This window comes from Diabrotica undecimpunctata, chromosome 2 (assembly GCF_040954645.1).
Source record: "Diabrotica undecimpunctata isolate CICGRU chromosome 2, icDiaUnde3, whole genome shotgun sequence".
NCBI classification, from domain to species: domain Eukaryota; kingdom Metazoa; phylum Arthropoda; class Insecta; order Coleoptera; family Chrysomelidae; genus Diabrotica; species Diabrotica undecimpunctata.
The window spans coordinates 155,293,592-155,318,709 of record NC_092804.1 but is presented as its reverse complement, the minus strand read 5'-3'; the positions used below and the strand labels follow the sequence as shown (position 1 = coordinate 155,318,709).

The 25,118-nt window shown below is 32.7% G+C and overlaps 2 protein-coding genes across 2 annotated transcripts in view; both read right to left on the bottom strand.

Annotated features, from left to right (window-relative positions):
• Positions 1-25,118, bottom strand: part of LOC140435099 (tachykinin-like peptides receptor 86C) — a 951,389-nt gene that overhangs the window by 308,247 nt on the left and 618,024 nt on the right. The gene's annotated exons all lie outside the window — the stretch shown is intronic.
• LOC140435098 (uncharacterized) lies at positions 1,191-23,277 on the bottom strand. Its single transcript, XM_072523803.1, has 3 exons — positions 22,923-23,277; positions 6,631-7,109; positions 1,191-1,676 (listed from the first exon to the last, which is right to left on the bottom strand). Exons 1-3 carry the CDS (start codon positions 23,221-23,223, stop codon positions 1,233-1,235), a joined length of 1,224 nt encoding a protein of 407 aa, XP_072379904.1. The 5' UTR covers positions 23,224-23,277; the 3' UTR covers positions 1,191-1,232.

The window sequence follows — 25,118 nt, the reverse complement described above, 5'->3', positions numbered from 1 at the left end:
AAATCCGGCAAGGAGTCTCGCTCAGCCCATTGTTATTCAATATGGTGATGAATCAAATAATTTACGAAGTAAGAAAACGACACAGATACCACACGGGAGCGCATAAAATCACGATACTATGCAATGCCGATGATGTAGTACTAATTGCTGATAACGAAGATGACCTACAAAGACAGTTTCACACCTTCAATATCACAGCAAACAAACTTAATATGAGAATATCAGTAGAAAAAACTAAATGTATAGTGATCAGTAAAGAGCCGCGTAGATGCAAACTAGAAATAGACGGCAAAATTGTAGAACAAGTAATGAAATTCAATTACCTAGGAGTTGAGATCACTAGTAACAGGGATATAAAAACAGACTACAAGGCCAGCATCAAAAGCGGCAAGAGTAAGTGGTTACATCCGAGAAACCATATGGAGAAACAAATATCTGACCAAGGAAAGCAAAATGAAAGTATACAAGACAACAGTAAGACCAATCCTAACATATGCAGCGGAGACAAGGACTGATACAAGAAAGACGAAACAACAAATCAACAATATCGAAATGAAAGTATGAAGATCAATAGCGGGCATATCATTAAGAGACAGACAAACCAACAAAAGTATACGCGAACAATGCAAAATTCAAAATATTAACAGGTGGATGAAAACAAGAAAAAAAAACTGAAACGAACATGTAAACCGAATGGGACCAGATATATTAGCGAACATCTGTAAAAACAAGCCGTATAGCAGAAGACTCGTTGAAAGGCTGCCAAAAAGGTGGAAAGATAATGAACAGGAGTAATCTCAGTCGCAGAAGAAGAAGACTTATATTAAGTGTCTGATATGTACATACGTAGCTTATAATATGTGCATATCATGTATAATGTGACTCTTAGAATCGCGATATCTCAGGAATGGTAACTCTTAAGCAAAAAATCATAAAGGCTATTTGATTAGACGTTTTTTTTTTGAAAAAACTTACCGTTTCGAGAAAAATCCAATGAACCTCAAATTTTTACCTTTGATCCCGGATAACTTTTGTGGTACACATACAATAGATGGGGATTTTTAAAACTTTATTTTTAATGGCAAACCCCAGCTCTCTACCATTATTTGGCTTTCCGGGATTTTTTTTATTTGACCACTATTTTTATGTCTAAATTGACAGCATAATAATGAGTTCTACATAAAAATAAATCAAAATTAATAAATATATTCTATTTAAATATCAAGTTTATATCACAAATATTGGTTTTTAATCAAAAACTGCATTATAATTTTTAATCTTCTAGCATACTCGTCAAAATTTTTTGTTTCATAATTCACCATAGCGAAAGAATCGCCCGTATCAGCAGCTTCCACGTGATCAGGTATATCTTCTTTGTCGGTAACCATTATTTTTAAAACTAATATCACTATGAACAAACTTTGTAACAGACATAGCCTGAAATGATCTAAAAACCTAGAGAAAGGAAACAATTCATCGGGTTCCAAATTAAAATTACGAAGTTGTGAAGCCAGTTTGTCATAGTAAAATTTTAGGTAAGTTTGGATATCATCTAGAACGTCTTCAGGGCTGTTTGCAAGAAAGAAATATGATAGATCCGCACATGGGCTTCCAAAAGTAGATATTTGCCAGTCTACAATACGTAAACTTTGGGGTTTTGCTTTATCATTTGGATCCTAAAATTCAATGTATAATTTTAGTTTTGTATAAAATAGATTTAATTAAAAATAAAATAAAGTTTTAAACAATTCATCTTAAATATGGTCCAAAAATCAAAATTTAAATGATTTCTAAATTCTTAATTGCTATAACATTGAACTATCGTAAGTAGAAACAATAAAATAATATCGAAAGTTATTAAAACTTAATCTAAAAATTAATAGTGCTGGTTATTTCGAAGCCAGAAGATGACGCAGCACTGCATTTTATTAAAATAATTTTTAAATAAGGGCTGTAATCTAATAATATCATAAAAATGTTTACAATAATAATATACAGTGTGTCGCATTAAAAATAAAGACAGTTTTATACTACTAAGGCTATCACAGATATATAACAGATTTAAAGTTTTGCACAGTCATACAGGTTGATACTTAACCTGTTCACATTGATACTCAAATGAAATTTAAATTTTAAACGCGGCCTGCTCCGAATCCACAAACAGGGTAAACAGGTGACAGTTAATACAAGTGTATATACATAAGTTTACAATAATAATATGTATGTGTATTACAATGTATGTTTTAGATCTTTTGAACTAGTTGACAGTCTTTAAGAAAAGAAAATATTTTTTGGGTGTCTGTATTTTCTTCTAACTCCGCCTGGAATGACTGTTGGGTGGATCGAGTAGCTTAACAGTCTGTCTTGCCGGTCCCAAGCCCGGATAAAGGAGGAGGGTTAAGCGGAAGGCCAACAACCTGCCCTTATAAAAAACAGTCTGTTATGAAAACTGCAAGTTTGCCTCGAAAACGAACAGATACATATGAAAAACAACAATCGCAATAGAAAAGGACTTTGAATGTTGGAACATGGAATGTACAGGAAGAAGGCCCTTAGGACGTCCAAGCATGCGATGGAGAGACAATATATGGTCATATCTAAGAACAATGTTCCGTATCGTTAGAACACTGTTGCACACTTCACACACTGGTTTATTTTTCACTGTAATAAATAGTCATGAGTAAGTCGTGTATGGCCGATACGGAGACGGGTAAGTATGACTTGCTCTCTTCTGTCTTTTATTTTTGCTTTCCAAATTTGTTGACTTCGTATAGCCTTGATGGAGTGTGGTTCCAAGTTTGTTGCCATTTTTGAATTATTTTTTATTTTAAGTATGGTTTTAAAAATTTTTTGTACCAATATGTTACTTTCTTCAGACATCAGGTTAGTTGGTGCGTTTTTAGCCAGTTTATCTACAACTTCGTTACCTTCAATTCCTACATGAGAAGGTACCCATAAAAAGTGAACTTGGATGTTCTTATTTGAAATGTTTTTAAGTTCATTTTTAATAAGAAGTAGAAAGGGGTTGTCACAGTAAAATTGAGTCAGCGAGGATAATGAACTTAGAGAATCTGGGATTATTATACACCTTTCTTTGTTTTGGTTTTGTATTAACGATAGTGCTTTAAGAATTGCGAATATTTCAGCCGAAAAGATGGCAAATTTCAAATTGATGACAATTTGAAACTAACTGAGGAATCTAAGGGTCTAACGAATAAATTGCTGCTCCAACTCTGTCTTTATTTTGTGACGCATCGGTGTATCCGTTGCCATATCTGTTTAATAGTGTATGGAACTTTTGTTTAATGACGATTAATGATATCTCTGCTTTTCTTAAGTTTGTTAGATTGATGTCGATAGCAGGAATAGATATTATCCATGCTGCATAATTTTCTAATTATTGCACTTGTTAGTTGTCATTTATTAAAAAACCATTTAAAAGCCAGCATATGATGAAGTTCTAATTAGTCTGCCTGCCACCGGACTGGATCAGATACCACCTGAGGCGGTGAAGGGTCTAGGACGAGCGGAGCCTGCGTGGCTTCTGGAACATATGAATGCACTGCTGGAAGCACAAACCTTTCCTGAGCCTTGGAGGACATTGAGGTTAATACTGCTTTTCAAGGCTAGGAAAAAGTATCACCCCATCTGTCTTCTTCCATGCATCAGTAAGCTGTATGAAAGGACGCTGCGTGTACGCATAGACGACATGATTGCGAGGTCAGGTGGTTTATATCGGAGGCAATTTGGTTTTTGTAAAGGGAAACGCATGATTGATGCAATCATGAGTGTACTCGGAGCATTGCACAACAGAGGGTATGAACATCGCTGGGCGGCTCTGCTGTTGTTTAATGTTAAGAATACATTCAATACACTGCAGTGGAACGAGGTAATGAAGGCAATGAAGGAGAGAGAATGTCCTGGTTACCTGATGAATGTGGTGGCGGAGTATCTGTCCAAGAGAAAGATTATGGTGGAAAAGGGCACGATCGTGGACGTGACGGCAGTGGTACCACAGGGATCTGTCTTGGGCCCGACGCTATGGAACCTGGTATATGACAAGGTTATGCACTGTGATTAGGGAGAGGGTACAACCCCCTTCGCATTCGCGGATGACCTCGCTGTACTGGTAGTGGCCCAGAATGAGCCAGATCTCAAATACCGGGTTCGGAACGCAGGCCGTGTCATAAAGAAATGGATCACGCAGCACAGACTGAAACTTGCGGCAGAAAAAACTAAAGCCATCATTCTGAAGGGGACAAAGAACAGGCAAGAAACAAGTAAAGTACCTAGGAGTGACCTTGCACCAGAATTTAAAATGGGGGAAGCACGTGCGGGAGGTAGTCCGGAAGGCTGCGAATAGTGCGGCTATGTTGGGGAGGGCGATGCTCAACATTGGTGGACCCAAATCCGAAAGTAAGAGGGTCTTATATGGTGTTGTACAGTCAATCGTCCTCTACGCGGCACCAGTCTGGAGCGAGGCGGTAGAGATAATGGCCTATAGGAGGCTTATGACACACGTGAACAGAACAAGTCTGTTGCAAGTGGCATGCACCTACAGGACTGTGTCTGCGGCAGCCTTGTGGACCATCACTGGACGTATTTCGTTGCATGTTTTGGAGGTGGAAAGAAAAGAGCTCTATGAGATAAGATGCCCAAACCTTACTGTGGCCGAGTGAAGACAGGAAAGGAAAAGGTCAATTGAAAGATGGTAAGAAGAATGGAACAACACGGAGAATGTGGCACAGTGGACGAAAATGCTGATCCCGAACATAAGAGATTAAGTGGACTGTGGCCACAGGCGACTGGATTATTTCCTGACGCAGTGCTCACAGGACACGGGTGTTTTAGGGCCTACCTCTCTAGGTTCGGAAAGGCTGACACAGATAAATGCCTATACTGTGGATACTCGGACACTGTGACACATACGATGTTAGATTGCAGCAGATGGATAGTAGAAAGGAACAGAATGGAGAGAGAGACAGGTGTAAATTTTGTTACAGTGAGAGAAATGATTGAGAAAATGATTGAAAATAAATCAGGTTGGACCAACATACCACAGCTATATCCGTGTTGTGATTAAGAAAAAGGAAAAGGAAGAAAGACAGCTGAACCAACGGCAAAGGTAAAAGTAAAAGATGCTGAAAGATAAAGCTAGAAAAGTGTGTCAGACTGTATGAGTTAGAATACGTGAGTCAGACTGTGGGGAAGGAGGAAATGCCCGTTTGGGAATGATGCCGTACTAGGAGCGATGACGGTCTTCTACGCGCTACCTGGAACGAGACAGGAAGCCTCCTTGCTGATGAATGGAGTGTGGATGTGTATGAATGGAGAATGAATGAATAAAGATAGTGCTTCGGAAGTAATGCCGGCCTTACAGCGGCCATTTCACTGGATGATAGAGGAGGGTTTGGTTTAGGAGGTAGGCGTTCCGCGTAGACTCGGTGACGAGAGGGCATTTTAAAGTGCATCTGAAAATATCGCCGGGAGTACGAAGAACGAATCCTGCACTAAGGTCAGTCAGGCGGCGTCCTGGACTGAGATGTCTTTTAAAGATTCCAGACCCTCCTCTATGAAGACGAAAAAAAAAAGTCTGCCTGCCACGGAGCCTCTACTCTTTGCAGATGGATCAGTACTTGCATTCATACCATAACCAAACTTCTGATGTATTTTTTCTGCTATCTGTTTAATGACTTTTTAGAAACTTCTAAAGAATTTGTTTAATTCTGTTAAATAAATTTGTTTCTTTGTTTAAATAATCGGATCCCTCTTTAGTAGTGGTAATTTTTAAAATTAGACTTAAGTTAAATATCGTTTGATATAGTTACTTAGTTACTTACATTAAGTTATTTTATGTTAAGATAACTTTGTAAGTCGAAAGCGTTTAGCTAAGTATTTTTCTTTTCAATTTATTCATTTACCAAACATTAAGAGACAGAGAGAAACAAATATATAAGGCAAATTTATAAAAACAAATAATTTAAATAAATCTATATAAAAAACGTCGCGTAGCACATGGGGAGTGCTAATCGAAGTAAAGCGTTATTAGGTTAGGTTATGGATCCCTATAGTAGGTCCCTACTATATGTGGGTTAATGAAGTTTTATGTCTGCTTTTTACTGAATTGTTAATATTTTATATAATGACATCACACATCTAAGTTTTATACATTTAAAAAATCCTAATTTTTTCCTTAAAAATTTTGTTTAATGAGTGTAGTAATTCAATTTAGTTCAATATTTGTTAAATATAATATAGAATTTATTTAGATTGTTCTGAAGCTATTTTCTTGTGGCATTTTAAATTAATTAATATTTAAATGGGAATAAGCCACAATTAAAGGTTAAAATACATTTATTGACGTTTCAATTTCCGAAGTGGAAATTGAAACGTGAATAAATGTATTTTAACCTTTAATTGTGGCTTATTCCCATTTAAATATTAATTAGAATTTATTTATCAGATCAATTTTCATTTTCATCTTGTATTTAACTTAAGTTACCTTATTTTGATAATAAATATTTCATTTTAATGGACTTAAAGGTACTGCATGCGTCTCGATATTTCGCGTCACGTCAAGTTGAGTAGGTATTTAATTTTTTTTTATTAAATTACAAAATAAATCGTTACCTGATATTTAAACATAAAATTGTTACACCAACAGTCTCCATGCGTTATAACAAGTCTGTATTCTGATCCTTTCATTTTATTAAAAAATTCAGGACCCACAATTTGTTCATATTTCTTAAGATGTTCTGTCAACACTGGATCATCTTTCAATGCCTGGTAACCATTAGATAAATTAGCAGTCAAAAACTGTTTAAACTTCTCTTCTTTATCCTTATCATTGGGATATTTTTTGTCAAATGCATCACCTGCATTATCTTCTGTCAATTTTTTAAATAATGCCGGATTTTTCTGTTTCATTGCAAATGAAACAGCGTGAAATTTAGCATACTCAATGAGAATGGCTTTAATATGCCCTATATTCATTGGGACCTTTTTATCCCACAGTTCGTAATGTTGTGTTTTTAAATTCTCCATAACCAAACTTTCAAGTCCGTCTTCAGCAAAGCATAAATAACATTTAGGAACACTTTCGAAAGGATCTATAATAAATAAATTGTCTTATTAGAAAAAAAAAATCACTAGGTACATTTTTCCAGAAGTGTGATAAAATTAATTTATATGAACAAAGTAGTTTTTTAAGTTCACATGACATGAATATTCAAATTTTTTTAATCCATCTTTATACAATAAATGAAAGAATACATTTTGTGCCATGTTGCATCATACAAACTATGATTTTTTAAATATTAGTTTAATTTTGGTATTTATTGGGTTTTTCCACAAATAAAATAATTGGATATTGTGAAGTTAATCCGTTTATTCGTGAGTTGTATTTGTGTTGTGGGGTGAAAATCACCAACGTCATTCATTAGCGCTTGTTTAAATAGTGGTAACATCGACAGATTCTTCTGGTGCCACGAGTACCTTTAAATAATATAACAGATTTTATATTGCATTATAAATTTCAGTATATAAAAAAGATTTGAATTAGTGGTGTCGCGTTCTTTGGACTTGTGGGTGATTTTGACCCCACCACACAGTTATAGTTCAGTATTATTTATTTTTTGGTAATTTTCACCCCACAACACCGGTTCATTTTTAACAGATAAGTTCTTATACTACCACGATATATTTTGATTTTTTTAACAGAAACATAATTGAATTGGTATGAATATTGAAAATTAATTAGTATTATTAATTTCAGAAATATAGAAATATGTGTAGTTGGGAGAAAGAACAAGAAGTTCTCTCGAAGCTTTGGCAGGATGAATTAACTGGATCAAAGCTAGGATCAGAAAGCGAATCTGAAAATGAAAGTCAGCAGTGATTGCGTCTTCGTCCCAGTGATTGTGTTTTAGAAAACCAACTTTAATCAGTGGAAAATTGTCAGCCTGGAACTTCTAATCAGGAAAATCAATTATTGTTGGAAAAATTTCAAGACAACAATACGTTTGAAGATGATATAGTAAGACAATCGAAGTTTTTTATCGGACGGGACGGGAAAACAAAATGGGCAAAAAACTCTTTTTATAAATTGCTTAGAACACGACAAGAAAATTTAATTACACTACTTCCCGGTGTTCGAAATAATGCAAAACATTACAAGTTAAGCATTTCTTGCTAGGAATTATTTACGGATAATATTATTGTAGAACATATTGTCCAAAACACTAATAAAAAAATCAGTTTATTAGCTCCGAATTACAATGACCAACATAAGTAAATCACCAAGCCTACGGATGCATGAGAAATTCTTGCAGTTTTCGGATTATTATAGATCTATCGGGCGTTTATAAAGCAAATAGGGTAAATCTGGAGGATCTTTGGGCTACAGATGGAACAAAAATTGACATTTTCAGGCTAACAATGTCCCTACAAAGATTTATATTACTTTTAAAGTGCTTACGATTCAATAATATTGAAAATAGAGAAAAACGAACAAGACTGGATAAACTGCAGCTATACGAGCTGTTTTTGATCGATTTGTATCCAATTGTCAACAATATTTTATTCCTAGTCGATACTTAACGATCAACGAAAAATTAGAATCTTTTCGGCGATGTTGTTCCTTTCGGCAATATATCCCCAATATCCATCCAAATATGGCATTAAAATATTTACCTTAGTGGATTCCAAAACATTCTATATTTTAAATTTAGAGGTATACGTTGGCTCAAAGTCTGAAGGACCTTTCCAATTCAGTAATCGATCGTTTGATGTAGTAAACAGGCTTGTAAATCCAATACGTGGTACAAACCGCAACATTACCTTGGACAACTGGTTTAGCAGCATACCGCTAATGGAACATTTGCTTAGTGAACATCGCAGCTGTCCCATTGCAAAACACAGTAGCCGTCATTTTTGTCAAAATCAAGTTTTTTATAAATTCGAAGCTGCTGCGTTTTGCTCTATCTTCTGATAGTTTTAAAAATAACATCGGACCATAAATAAGGAAAATACGACATACGCAAAATACAGCAACTGACAGTCGACCGAGGCTTCTCACAGTGCAAAACACAGTAACTAACAAAACCCATATCAAAACCAAGCAACTGTTAAGTGGTTACAGGGTTTTGTAATGGTTTTTCTAGTTACTGTATTTTGATTTGAGAAATCGTCTTCAGTTTATGCGGAAAGTTCAACCCCTCGTACTCTATATCCATGTAACTATATACACAGCGTATTTTTCAAGCAATTCACCAAAGCGATAGGATGCTGCCCCGTGAGACGATGCTAGCATGCAGTAGGCGAACTAAAAATATAGTTTCTTCGGCACGTTCGTGTTTAAAGAAGGTAACTTAAAATATTTCTAAAACATCATATTATAATTATTATTGTATCGTCAATAAATCTTTATATTAGAATACCGATAAGCTTCCGCTTTTTCCAAAAGTAAATTTTGAAACATCTTTTTTTTTTGTCCAATTATGAAAGTGAAAATCAAAAGTAAAGATACTTAAAAAGGTTGCAAACTTTTTACTTTTCAGACGATTTGGCACATGAAATAAAATATTTGAAATTTATTCACATAGAAAGCCCAGTCGATGAGAGTGACCAACATAAGGATTATTACTGCCCTCACCACAATCATATTCTAGCGATAGCAAAAATTATAACGAAATTAAAATTAAGACAAAAAAAAAAGAAAATTGAATACCAAGAAAAAGCCAGTTCATGTGAACAAACAGAACAATAATGTTACGGCTGAATCACCCAATGTTCTTCTGCAAAGTAAAGAAGATACTACTTGGTTAGTAAGTTTCTGGTTTATTTTTTAATTAACTAAATTTACTAGTTACTTTGTATTGTTTTAGGTTAATAGTACTGAGACAGAAATAATCAACGAAGTGAATCGCACAACACAAACAAGGAAGAATAAAAATAGACCAACGGGAAAAGAAAAAAATGAAAGGAATAAGGAAAAACACCCTATGAGAGCAATGTGTGAAGGTAAATATGGTAGGATGTGCAAAAAAATAACAAAAGAACATCGGAACAATATCTAGATGGAGTAATGGAATTTAGCGTATACGAGTAGACAAAAGTGGTTGTACAAACAAATAAAGCTGGTTTCTGTTAAACGTAGAACCCAGTCAGCAAAACGTAAAAGGTGTGAATCAAGGCGTTACAAAATACTGCTAGAAAATTCTACTGACATAGAATTATGTAGACATACTTTTTTAAATACCTTAGGGTATACCAACGATTCTGTAATAACCAAATTAGTAGCAGTAATTAAACAATCCAATCGAGAAATATTAAAGGACCACATTGAGTCATTTTAGCCATCAGTGAGTCATTATCGTAGAAAAAATGCCCCTAATGTTAGGTATTTACCGAGAGAGTTGACATATAAGAAAATGTTTGATGATTTTGTAACAAAACATCCCTCTGTTTGTAAAATCGAAGTATACCGTCAAGTTTTAAAGGAAATGAATATTTCACTTTGCCAACCCAAATCGGATATCTGTGAAGAATGCAAAATATTAAGGAACACGTGGGAAAATAAAGAAGACGATAAAATTCAAAAATATCTAAATTCCCACCGTACTAAAGCAGAAAAGGCAAATCTAGAATATAAAAAAGACTCTACTGAAATAACAAGTTCGACGAAACGTATATACTCTATGGATTTACAAAAAGTGATTATTTTGCCTATTATGCCTCAAAGTAAAAGTGCAATTTTTAGTAGCCGACTTGTTGTATTTAACCTTACATTTGCTACTTTAAATAAACAATTTAAAAATAACAGCTCCTGTGTACTTTGGCACGAAGCTTTAGGTGGACGTAAGGCCGAGTCGATTGCTGACGCTTTATTACAAGTAATAAGAAAAGAAAGAGATGTCTCTCATTTTGTATTTTGGGCAGAAAACTGTACAACCCAGAATAAAAATTGGGTTCTATATACTTCCTTGATAACTGAAGTCAATCGTTTTTCCGGACCACAGGAAATCGTTATAAGATATCTTACAAATGGCCATACGCACATGTCTTCTGATGGAATTTATGGCAATATCGAGCAAAAAATACCAAGAAACAGAAATATCTATGATTTTCAAGAACTGACTGAACTTGTCAATAACTCTAGAAAAAATGTAGAGGTACTTTAGTTAAAAGAGTTTCACTTGTGGCAAAATAAAAAAAGGACAACTAAGAAACTAGAGGACCCTTTAAAGGGTTTTCTATTACAAAATCTGGTAGAAGTTCTTTTTACACAAGGAAGTAATTGTATAAAATATAAAACAGATTTTGAGGACGATTATCAGAAATTAGATTTTTTACAAAACAAAAACATCGTGGAACGATTTGAACCTTTGGCGAGGTTGGACGTATTTAATTACCAGTCTAATCGCACCTAGTTTTTGTGCTTTTATTTATATCCACTTAATAATTAAAGTGTTGTGTTATTGTAAATAAAAATTAGTGAACTTATTGGAGAAAATCTGTAAGTAATTTTAATCTAATTAGATACTTACTTCACAACAAGTTCATATTGTTTATATTACCTGATGTTATTAACAAACGAAAATGGATGATGTTATAGTCCAGGGCCGTCGAGGCCCCAAATGTTATTGACATCACATAAAACTTCTTCATATTCTGCAGCGTTAATTAATTCAACTCCAAAATTCCCATCCAAGAAACAAGCTATTTTATATAATGCTCTGGAAAATGCCAAACTTGAGGAATATCTACTTGTACTGGGAAAAATTATAGAACCAAGATATATTATTTTTTCATCACGAATTTCAAATCACCGTATTTGTATTTACCTAGCTAGTGAAGAATTAGTAGAAACTGTCATAAATGCTGACAACGGAAGAATAACCATCAATCAACAAATAATTTATGCTCGACGCTTAATTACACCAAATGAAAGATTACTAATCTCTAATGTTTGCCCTAGTATTCCTCACACTTTCATAGAATCTGAACTTAAAAAGTTAGGCCTCAATTTATTAACTCCAATTAATTTTTTACGAATAGGTACAACAAACCCAGAATATAGACATATACTGAGCTTTCGAAGACATACATTTATCTCTCCTTTAGAAGGTACATTAATTCCTCCCTCAATTGTCATAAACCACGAACAAACATCTTATCGTATTTTCTTATCTTTAGAAAAACAGATGTGTTACTATTGTAAACAATCTGACCATTTTGTAGCAAATTGTCCATCCTGTACAAATCCAAATCAAAACTTAACAACAACAGTGCCAACTACTACTATAAATACAGTAGTTAATACTCTTCCACATGACGTCCCGACCACATCAGCCTCTTCAGCGAATACCTTATCCTTACAATCTTCGACTATACCTTCTTCATTAACTACACCAATATTAACTGCATCCCAAATATCACCCTCAACATCACTCCCAAGTTCTCAAACTACATGCACAGATACAAATATAACAACTACCCAATTATCAACAACACCTAATGTTTCACAACCTCATACATCAATCCCAAACTCTTCTTCAACACTAGCATGCCCTATCAATAGCATATCAATAGATACAACTGATACACTTGAAATAACTAATACACCTATTAAAGAAGTAAACACAGCTAAGCGCAGCCTTGATGAAATTTTATCCCCACCTTTACAAGAACCTAAAGAAAATTTCACAAAACCAATACAAAAACTTAAAAAATCCAAAACTATTGATAATTCTGAGACTATTGCTAACAGTATGGAACCCGTAAAAGATTTTATTACTAATAAACTTATAACACCGATATTAAATTTTGAACAACTAACTGATTTTTTTGAAAATGCTTTAGGATCTCCAGATAAATTGAGTCTATCTAAAACTTATACAGAAGACACGTTAGGCTTACTTAATCTGTTAAAAGAGATCTATCCTCACATTATATAAAAAAAAATGAAATCGCGATGTACTAAAATAATTAATTCAATTACTCGACAACTAAAACCTCAGCTCGATAGCGACTCCTCCATAGAACCTTCTACATAAGCTCACGTTCAAGTCTATTTTACAGTGGAATTTGAACGGTTATTATACCCGTTTAGAAATGTTACAATTAATAATTGCTCAAAATTCACCTTCTATAATTTGTCTACAAGAAACTCATTTTAAAAATAACAAAATTCATAATTTGAGAAATTATACAAGCGTATCTAAAATTAGGCAAAATCAAGAACATGCCAGTGGTGGAGTTTCAATATTTATCGAGAATTCCTATGAATATTGCAGTATTCCTCTAATAACAAATCTAGAGGCTGTAGCGGTGTGCTTAGTAGGTCCACTAAAAGTTAACATCTGCAGTCTTTACATCGCACCTAATTCTGATTCAAGTATAGCAGATATTTCTAATCTTTTATGTCAGATTCCTACACCTCGAATTATACTGGGAGATTTTAATGCACATAATTCATTATGGGGCTCAAAAAAATTGACAAAAATGGGAAGAAAAATAGAAAATATCCTAAATAATCTTAATTTAAATCTACTTAATGACGGCAGGAATACTCGATATAATGCTGCAACAGGAGAGTTTTCAGCAATTGATTTGTCAATTTGTGAACCAAACTTGCAACCTAGTTTATCGTGGGACACTTTACCTGATCTATATGGAAGTGATCACTTTCCCATCTTAGTTAACAATCTGTTGTACCATAAGCACAATACACACATCACCAAATGGTCCTTAAATAAAGCCAACTGGACACTGTTCTCAACATTGATCTCTTCATCAGCTATGAATCTTAGAAAAATGTTAGACTCAGAACAAGATATTGACGAAAAAACATTATTTTTCAATGAAGTCATCATTGATGCAGCGAATAAATCCATTGGAAAAACAGCTTTTCATCCAAAACATTCACCTGTACCGTGGTGGAACGATGCGTGCAAACAGGCAATAAGGGAATCTAAATCGGCTTTTAATAGATATAAACGATATAAAACTACTGAAAATCATTTAGAATTTAAAAGAATAAGAGCTAAATGTAGATTTATTATTAAAAAAAGCAAGCAAGAGTCATGGCAAAAGTTTGTTTCAGAAATCAATAGATCTACTCCAATTGGTCAAATCTGGAACATGATTAGAAGTATATCTGGAAAAAATTCACAACACTCTATAAAAGACAATCAGACATTTACGTCCGAATGCAATATATCTGAAATAATGGCAAATCAATATTGTACCGCTTCTAGTGATGAAAACTATTCAGTAGAATTCTTAAATAAAAAACGATTTGAAGAAAATAAAGGAATACCAATAATCAATGACACTTCACCAATAAACAATCCTATAAGCTTGACTGAACTTATTGAAACTCTTAACTCCGTTAGAAATACTAGTCCAGGACCAGATAATATACCTGTGCTTTTTCTACAGAACCTACCACTAGTAGGCCAAGAACTATTATTGCAACTATTCAATTTTATATGGATCAATAAGGTATTCCCACACATATGGCACTCATCAATCATAGTTCCAATACACAAACCAGGTAAACCTAAATTTGAAGCAGAATCCTATAGACCAATCTCTCTCACGAATGCAATGTGTAAGTTGCTAGAAAAGATCATTGCTAATCGACTCATGTAGTATATTGAACATAAACATCTTATTATACCCGAACAAAGTGGATTTAGGAAAAATAGATCAACATTAGATAACTTAATATCATTGGAATCAGAAATTCATGAAGCATTTATATGTAATCAAGAATGTTTAGCCATATTCTTTGATGTAAAAAAGGCTTTTGATACAGTATGGCGCTACGATATTTTAACCACACTCCACAATTGGAAGATTCACGGTAATATGTTTGCTTTTATTTCAAACTTTCTACGGGAACGATATTTCCAAGTTCGAATCAATAACCATTTGTCTGAATCTAAATTACAGAAAAATGGAATTCCACAGGGCTCGAATCTAAGCGTAGCATTATTTTTAATTGCTATTAACAATGTTGTGTCGGACTGCAATCGCACAATTAAAACTTTTTTGTATGCTGATGATCTGGTAATTCTAGCAAGAAATAAAAACATATTATCGGCTCATAATCGTATTTCTGCAGCTCTTAAGTCGATAGAATCGTGGTCTAACAATATTGGGCTCCAGTTCTCCAACACAAAAACAAAAGCTATACATTTTTCACGAAAATAAAATCCACAAAAGCTCCCAAATCTATTTTAAACAATTCTCCTATAGAATATACAAAAGAAATAAAATTCCTAGGGATGCAACTGGACTCAAAATTAAGTTGGATAAGTCATATACACTCACTAAGAGTATCGTGCCAAGCTGGACTAAACATTATGAAATCTGTGTCACATAAAAATTGGGGAGCAGATTTTCCAACTCTAATAAATTTATATAGAGCTTTAATTAGATCAAAACTGGACTACGGATGTGTTGTGTATAACACCGCAAACCAAGCATTGCTTAAAACTTTGGATACTCTTCAGAGTTCAGCCGTTAGACTTGCTCTAGGAGCATATTGCACCAGTCCTGTGGACAGTCTACTCTGTGCAGCTGAAGAGCCACCCTTAAACCTAAGAAGAAAATACTTAACTCTATCGTATGTCTCGAGTATAAAATCTAACCCAAAAAATCCAGCTCTTCATCATGCTGTTGCTAACAGGTTCCAGGAGGTCTATCGAAAAATAAATAGGGGTCCTGTACCTTTCTATGAACTAGCTAATAGATACTTATTCGATTTTAATATTGAACTACCTCCCATTTATCCTATCTGTGAAATAAATTTATGTTTTCCTTGGGTTGTTCCCTCTCCGCTTTGTAACCTTAAACTTACAGCATATAACAAAAATAACGTAATACCAAATTTTTTTAAAACTCACTTTCTCCATGTTCTCACACAGTACAAAAATTACCATTTTATATACACAGACGCATCTAAGACCATAAATGGAGTAGGAGCATGCTTTGTGACATCCCATGAACATTCCATCTATAAATTGTCTCCTAAGACAAGTATTTTTACAGCAGAACTATTTGCCATCAATAAGGCCCTAACCTATATTCTAGAAAAAAAACTTCCCAAATCTCTTATAATATCTGATTCACTGATCAATTTCTCAGATTTATCCCTCTCATCCAACATTGCAGCAGATTAAGTTAATTTTATACCGTATATACCAAAACAATTTGACAGTAGAGTTCCTCTGGGTACCGTCACACGTTGGAATAGATGGTAACGAAAAGGCAGATAGTCTAGCTAGGTCCGCAGTAACCAATACAACCGCATCAGTGGAAAATCTAACGGTGCATTTGGATTTAAAACCTTACTTAAAATCAAAATTGTACGATGTTTGGCAAAACCAATGGAATAGAAGCACCACTAAATTGATAGAAATAAAATCTTCCGTCCTTCCATGGAACTCCTGGCCTTCAAAGCGACAACATCAAGTCCTATTAACACGTCTCAGATTAGGACACACTTCTACTACACATGAATACTTGTTGAAGAAAGAAGAGGAACCAGTGTGTTTTGTTTGTGAATGTAAAGTGACAGTGAAGCACATTTTGATTGAGTGTCCAATATACTTAGTGGAAAGACTATATCATCATTTTCCAAAAACATTAAAAGAACTTTTAGGAGAATCTAAATACGTAGCTGACTTGATAGAATTCTTGAAAACTATAAACCTTTTCAATAAAATTTAATACAATACATTAATAATTAAAATATATATTGTATACATTATTATGTAATTGATATTTTGTATATGCCTATGTATGTCTTTATCACTTTTGTATTTTTCTTATGCTAATAACCCTAAGTGGTTGAAGCAAAATAAATAAAAAAAAAAAAACATCGTGCAAGCACGTTTACGCCCAAAACTTTAAATATTCGTGGAATCTCAAGCGACAAAAAGGCACTCATTTTGAAAAACCTAGTACCATTAATGCCGGAAAACCGAAAGTTCTTTTGGCAAAGCCTACCAGACTCAGAAACATCTTTAGACTTGGTTTAGCATGAACAAATAGATGTCATAGATTCCAATATTTAATAAAATATATCGGTTCGTTTGCTTATTTCGTTATATTGTTTATTTTTCTGCTGTTACCAAACAGATATATTTGTGTAGTTCGTTCCTTTTGTCATTTTAGTAATATTATTTGATTTTGTTTTACAGATTCTTTTTTTTTGTTAGTTTCTAGTTTTTAATCACAGTGTTTATATTGGTACGTTTGTATTTTATATTCTGTATTTTATTAAAATAAATATTGTTTTATCATATAGTTTTAATTTATTTTTGCAAAACACACTAACAGCACTTACTGTTCAGCAAAATGGAGTATTTTTTAAGTATGTACCAATTACAAAACATAGTAAAGGCAATTACTGTGTTTTTTATGGAAAAATTTATTTTAACTTTTTTTAAAAATCTATGCAAAATTTATAAAGGCAATTACTGTATTTTGTTATGGAAAAATGGATTTTAATTTTTTTTTAAATCTATGCAAATTTGTTTTCACTGGCTATCTTTACTTCTAAGGCGGATTATTCCCTTCAATAATATTTTAAAAAACGTGAATAGAGGTTGTCTAACACTCCGTCAAGTTTGTGTTTGAATTTATTTAATAATTTCTTACGGCTTGTACATTTTATAAAAATCGAATTTTCTCCATTGTTGTAAAAATGCAATTACTGTGTTTTGCCATGGGACAGCCGATCGGTTAAGATCTGTTGGAACTATTCATAAAAACAAGAGAGAAATATTAACAATCTTCTTGAATTCCAAAAACAGCCTAAAACCACGCATTTTTAGAATTAAAAAAAAAAACATCTTTTTGGTAACCTTTGTCCCAAAGATAAATAAAATAGTGTTAGTAGCTTCTTCACTTCATCGCGATGCAGAGTTTGACCAAAAATTAAATAAACCTGGATTATAGACTTTTATTATCACACAAAGATGGTGTGGATATGATTGACGAAATGTCTGCGTTATATAATGTGTCTCGTAATAGAAAGTGATGGCTTCAAACAATTTTGTTTTACTGCTTAATAATACAGGAATAAATAGTTATATTATTTATCAACATAACAACCTAACTGAAAAACTAAAACGCAAATTTTTTTAAAAAGTACTTGGTTTGGCACTAATTAAATCTAATTCGATTTGTAACAATCAAAGAATACCATCAGACATAAGGGCGGAACTAAAAAGAAATGACAGCAAAGAGGACACTCAAGGACCTCATAACAAGAAACAACCAACAAAATCCAGATGTGCAGTCTGTCCCCTTGGAAAGGACAGAAAGTGTCGAAACGAATGTGTGAAATGTTACATTTTTCTTTTTCTTGAACATTGTATATATTTGTGTTCTAAATGTACAACAAATTGTTAATTACGATATTTAAGCAAAACTTCTTAGTTACTTTTTATAAATTTAGTATTTTTTTATTCTGTATCTACAACAAAAATTTTTGGTAACAAAAATTTTGCTTAATGAACTAAATTTTATGTAGTATCTTTTTTGCATCATTGAATTCTTCAACGCAAATTTTTAAAATGATATAAATTTGACAAAGGATAAAATTTGAATCATTGAAATCCTTTTTATTGAAGAACCACCTATTATAGATCGATTAAAGTTGACCAGCAGTAGTACGAAGGTTTGAGGTGTGTTTAAAAAAAATACCTTTGTTGTGGCAAGTACTTAGCAGATACAAATTTTCACCTTTTTTCTTTTCGGTAACCAGATAAAAATTCTTATTTAAAACTTTTTTTGTTGATCTTTGAGAACAGCTTCTAGAGGACCGATGTTGATAATGTTTTCAAACTTGGGTCCTGTGAGTTGAAACTTTTAACTATAATAGTTTTAAAAGCGTTTAATTATTTAGTTTTTATGTTTTTACGTATAAATGAATATTTACTTGCAAAATTACGTATTTTTTTCTTTTTTTTTGCGTTCGTCAAGATTATAGTATCAATGTTAACTCTATTATTTTTTCTATTAAAAAAAATTATAAATACATTACGAATAAGTGATGGATTTGACCGTTACTCAAAGGAAGTTAATTTTATCAAGCAATAACACACTGAAAATTTTGGTTTCCAACACTTTCACAAAATTTGTTATAATTTATTATCACCACAGTTGTTTCGGCAGACTGTCTTTCTTAGGTACAAAAATAGCTCACTTGGGAAAGACACTCTGTCGAGAAACCACTGTAGTTAGTAATAATAAATTTTATGGGGTTGAGTGTTGAAGTAAAGTGTTGAAAACAAAAGTTTTCCGTACTTTATTTCTTTGTAAATATTGAAGGTTCTTTGTGGCTTTAAATATCTGAAAAAGAATATTAAAAAATACGTGATTTTTGTCAATTTTTTATAGGCTTATAATGAGAAAGAGAAAAAAATTGAATTCTATTCTATTTTTGTTTGTTTAATAAACAATTTCGCTGACCTTTGAAGCATAGTAAAATTATCATTTGTAATAGTACCTACAAGCTATTATAGCAAAAAATAGGATTATATACGATGTATCTAACCCAAAACATAATATCGTCTGGTCTATTACCTTTTACAGGGTGTCCCATAATTAATTGGACATTAGCTAATGAGTGATAGCTGACATCAAAATAAAGCGTTTGAGCTCAAATTGCTTAGGCAAAATGTTGCTAGTTTTCGTTCTACAGGGTGATTCATTAATATTTTTTTATATTATTTTTAGGGATATATTGAAAACTATTTAACCGATTTAAGTAAAACTTAGTATCTTGCTATTATTTAGTATGCTTAATATGAAAATGATATTAGTTTTACCGATGACACTAGGTGGCGCCACCTACCATAACATTGGTTCAATAATGGGGCCATATTTTTTTTCCCGCCCTGTATAAACATTCTAGGAAAAAAACATGAAATAACATTCAATTCTACACAAAAAAGGTATTCTTGTTTCAAATCAAAAAAGTACACCGTTTTCGAAATAAACGTATTTTTAGAGACGTGCATAAAATAAAAAAAATTTACAAAAACTTATGTAAATTCAAACATTATTCAAAAGGTCTTAAATAAAAGTGAATATTAAATGTATTAGTAGTAGATAATTTTTGCAAACAAAATGCATATGATTGAAACAATTATTTTTATTAAACCTTTGACTCAGTAACAAATTTTAAAAAAATCAGAAATTAAATTAAACAATAAAGTGAATATAAAACAATTACTTAACAAAGTGAATAATTAAAAACGAAACGAAAAAAAAATTACAATAAGTGTTCAAAATGTGCACCATTAGATACACTACATAATTTAAATCTTTTGTGTTATTTTAAAAGTTTTGTCTTATTTTAAATAATGAGTTTCTTTGGGCCCTAATTACGTTAACTCCCTCTACAATATTTTGCCATAACTCTTGACGGTTATTTATTTTTTTTTATAAACAAGTGACTTTAGGTAGCCCCACAAGTGAAAGTCTAGGGAATTTAGTTCGGGACTGCGTGCTGGCCATGGGTATACACTACCTCTACCAATCCACCTTTGAGGATAAATTTCATCTAGATAATTTCTAAATTCTAGGCTATAATGTGGTGGTGCACCATCATGCATGTACCAAGAGTTCCGTCTCAAATTTAGAGGTATGTCTTCTAAAAGAGTTGGTAAATCTTTTCTCAAAAAATTTAAATACGTTACTCCGTCAAGCCTAGTTGGTAATTCGAATAGTCCTACAATACAATCCCAAAATATGCCACACCAGATATTTATGGAAAACTCGTGTTGAAAATGATGTTCTTGAAATGCATGAGAATTTTCTGTCGCGTAGGTATGGCTATTGTGCCAGTTAAATACACCCCTTCTAGTAAATGTGGCTTCATCGGTAAATAAAATTTTATTATAAAATATTGGATCGTCTAAATGCCGCCCCATCATAAACTGACTAAATCGGAGCCTTGCTGGAAAATCCTGTGGTAAAAGAATCTGTACTGGAGCAAAACGATACGGATACAGATTTTCTGTCCGTATTATTCTTGACACCGTAGATTTGCTTATACCAGTGGCCGCAGAAACAAGCCTTGTACTGGTTTCTGGATCTTCTGCAACACGCAAAACAATTTCATCCTCCATATCCGCATCAATTACTCTCGGTCTTCCAGCATTCCTGTTTTTGGGATGAAATGACCCTGTTTCGCCTAATCTGTCGAACAATGATCTAATAGTTTTATGGTTTGGTTGCCTTCTATTGGGATAAAGTTCGAAATAGAGTTCAGCTGCTTTACGAGAACAAAAATTTTCCTGGGCGTACAAACAGATCATATCGCGTATTTCTACATTAGAAAATTCACTATGAGCATTTTTCCTTTATCTTAAGTGGTTTATAAAAAACTTAATAGCACTTTGACAAATAATGACTCGCACTGCACTTTGACAACTAATAATAAATAAATTCGTAGTTACCTTTGACAGCTAATAATAAATAAATTCGTAGTTACGTCTTGACGTTGTCATTAAGTTCAAAGCATACTTGTTTTGCAAAAAATTAAATAGAGACAGGCATCATTTACAAAATACGTTTATTTCGAAAACGGTGTACTTTTTTTATATGAAAGAAGACTAGGTACCTTTTTTTGTGTAGAATTGAATGTTAGTTCATGTTTTTAAAGTAATACTTCTTTAGGTGCAATTGGGAAAAATGTTGAGAGTGAATTTTCATAAAAATGTGCTAGTTGCTAAATCTTTGAATTTACGTATGTGCAAATAAAGTGTGAAAAAAATATATTTTATAATTTTTGTGTCTTTGAATTTGTCTTCGTCGGATATAGGATAATAGATATTAAAATATGATGATAAGAAGATTAAAAGGCAATCTTAATAATATTATTTGTAGATATAATCTGTCAAAATAATTCATTTTAGTATGAATTTTAAGGCCATAGCACACTGGCTACACCAGTTGTCGTTCGAAAACGGGAGTCAAGCACTGTCTACCGGAGTCATACTTTGGATGTGTGACCGCTAGGAACATAACATGTCATGTTATTGCCTTGCTTACTTTCTTTTATTTTCGGTATTATTTAAGAAAATTTTTAGGAAACTTGTAAGTATTAAAATTAGTTTAATATTTAAATAAAACACAAATAAACTGTTTAAAATATATTAATTTCATATAATAGAAGTATAACTTCTTACCTGCGTACAAAGTACACACATATTCTTTTTTAATAATAGACTCGCACTGCACTTTGACAACAAATAGTAAACAAATTCGTACTTACGCCTTGACTTTGCCATTAAGTTCACAGCATACCTAGGTACCTGCTTGTTTTGCGAAAAACAAAATACGTTTATTTCGAAAACGGTGTACTTTTTTGATTTGAAACAAGAATACCTTTTTTGTGTAGAATTGAATGTTATTTCATGTTTTTTTTCCTAGAATGTTTATATAGGGCGGACAAAAAAATTATGGCCCCATTAATGAACCAATGTTACAGTAGGTGGCGCCACCTAGTGTCAATGGTAAAACTAATATCATTTTCTTATTAAGCATACTAAATAATAGCAAGATACCAAATTTCACTTAAATCGGTTGAATAGTTTTCAATATATCCATAAAAATAATATAAAAAAATATTAATGAATCTCCCTGTAGAACGAAAACTAGCAGCATTTTTCCTAAGCAATTTGAGCTCAAACGCTTTATTTTGTTGTCAGCTATCACCCATTAGCTAATGTCCAATTAATTATGGGACACCCTGTATAGTGGTATTGTAAAGCAATGCTAACACAGTCAATATAACATTTTTAAATATAAAAAATATGTATTAGGTACTACTAAAATATTCTTTTTAACTTTAAATAAACGGTTATTTATTATTAACAATAAATATTGTTTACCTTCAATGTTGTGTTCTTCTTGGAACTTCTTAAAATCTTTAAAAACCCGTTCGTACAAATAGATTTCTCTATCAAAAATTTCTCTAACGGGTGTAGATTCTCTAAAACCCTTATTGGTATGAGAAGACTTCAAAATCAAATCCAAACTTTTTTCCTGGTCTTTGATGGTAATCGCAGTAAGAACTCCCAGAAAGTTATCTCCCTTACTTGATCCAGCGCTGGTTATTATTTCATAATCGGTGAATCCATTTTCACTAGCAATACGGTCTATTAACGTTCTATGTTCTTTAGCGATATCCATTTCGACGGATAACTATAATAAAAACTACGCAGACTTTAAATTAAAACGTATATATAAACGATAGCTATTTCGGAGATTTTCTTTATCGCTCTTTGATAATTTTTTAAACATTGCATATAGGTATGTGAGATTAGTAAGTCATTTAAGTCAACATTTGAAAAACTACTCCAATAGTCACAATATCGCATTTAAGAAATACTTAAATTACATTTTTTTACATATTTAAACAATAGTTTTACTACTTTAGATTATATTTGATTATTTATTTGATTATTACTTGCAATAATTATATTATTTTGAATTATACCTACTACTTTAACATTCAATTAACAACTAATTGTGGCACAATATTTTTCGTTAATAATTTTTTGCTAATATAAATAAATTTGATGGTTTACCAACACGTAAGCATGCAACATATTAATTGACCATGTGAGAAACATGGATTCTCTAAATCCAAGCCGCAAACGGAAATTGTCTGGCTTTGAAATTTGTTATTGGTCACCTCGAATGCTAATCGAACGGAATTGTAGCCTTTTGAATGATATTGTGGTATATGTCGTTATTATTAGGATACGTGGTTTTCTCCTTCAAATCGTCCAGTCAAAATGGTTGTTTCAATATTATTTCCAGTAATACTTTTAATAACTAAACGTGTGTCGCTGCATATTCTGGGAGGTTTTAAACTGCGTAGCAGAGTATTTGGTGAACCAATTATCAAGTGAAGATTATGTGGTGGCATCCCTGGTATATCCAGAGAATTTGAAAATTCTATTGGCTAGTTTACGGTTTAGTCTTTATTGACAATATTGTCGATTAATTTAAAAGATATCAGATTACCTGGTAACACCTGTTAAATCTGGAAATTATTTTGTCAACATTAACATTTTTCGCAGCCAAAATTGCGCGCTCACTGAACCAATTATGATTCTAGTAATTATTTAGTATAGACAGAATTAATTCATGTTTGCTCTCAACAAAAGTGCAGAAATTATTTGGAAGTTTGATTCATTATATATTTGGATGCAGTTTTATTTTAGTTTCTAATATCCAGCAAATATTTGAAAAATATTTCATATTATATATTTGTTAATCAAACTGTTTCGAGATTCCGCCATAAAAACGATTACTTTAAACATACATTAATCTTATTCGTATATGCAAAGCGAGGAATAACCAATAATGTCTGTCGGAATTCACCAGATAGTAGTGAAACAGCACCACCGAAAAGTTTGTCGTTACCGTTTAAATCTATACATTTATTCCTGATAATAACTGAACTCGTTTGAATTACTGCAACAATTCCACTTCTTTTTTAATGTTGCACATTGAATTTGGTTTGCTGTGAATGTCCAATCGCAGCTTGAGTGCCAAATGTGCTGTTCACACATCATCTAACAATTTTCTGAATTACCAGTAATAAGTTTCTGATGGATGAAGTGGACATAGCGAGACTAAAAGACTTACTGGATGTTACTGGCAACTGTTGCCAGCTGAAGTCCGTTGGAAGAGGTTTACTCTCCGGACACTGGAACTCACTTAAGCATGGGTGTATGTTACCTGAAGTAAAATCTAATTAAAATATTAAACATCATATAATATTATCAACATCATGTACAATCTTTGGTAACACATTGCATTTTAAAGGGTTTTTACCCAAATATTTTGGTGGCTCAGGCATGGTAACCTGTATTTTAACCTGATGATGGAACAGTTGTTCCGAAAACGTTCGTGCTTTTAATGTTGCCCTTTTAAGGGTTTTTATAAAATAAAATATACCCACATACAAAGACTAACCTCTTTTTGTTATACGTGGTATACAGCCAGCTACAGGAATTATTTTCCTTGTGGATTTTTTTTATCAGCTGTCCATATTCTTTTATGGTAAATATACG

What these genes read in the sequence shown, in the direction of transcription:
- LOC140435098 (XM_072523803.1), bottom strand. Translation starts at nt 23,223, where the DNA reads ATGGATATCGCTAAAGAACATAGAACGTTAATAGACCGTATTGCTAGT. An exon ending in AGAAGAACACAACATTGAAG is followed by an intron (nt 7,110 to 22,922) that starts GTAAACAATATT and finishes TATTTATTATAG; the next exon opens with ATCCTTTCGAAAGTGTTCCT. An exon ending in ATTTTATGTTTAAATATCAG is followed by an intron (nt 1,677 to 6,630) that starts GTAACGATTTAT and finishes ATTGAATTTTAG; the next exon opens with GATCCAAATGATAAAGCAAA.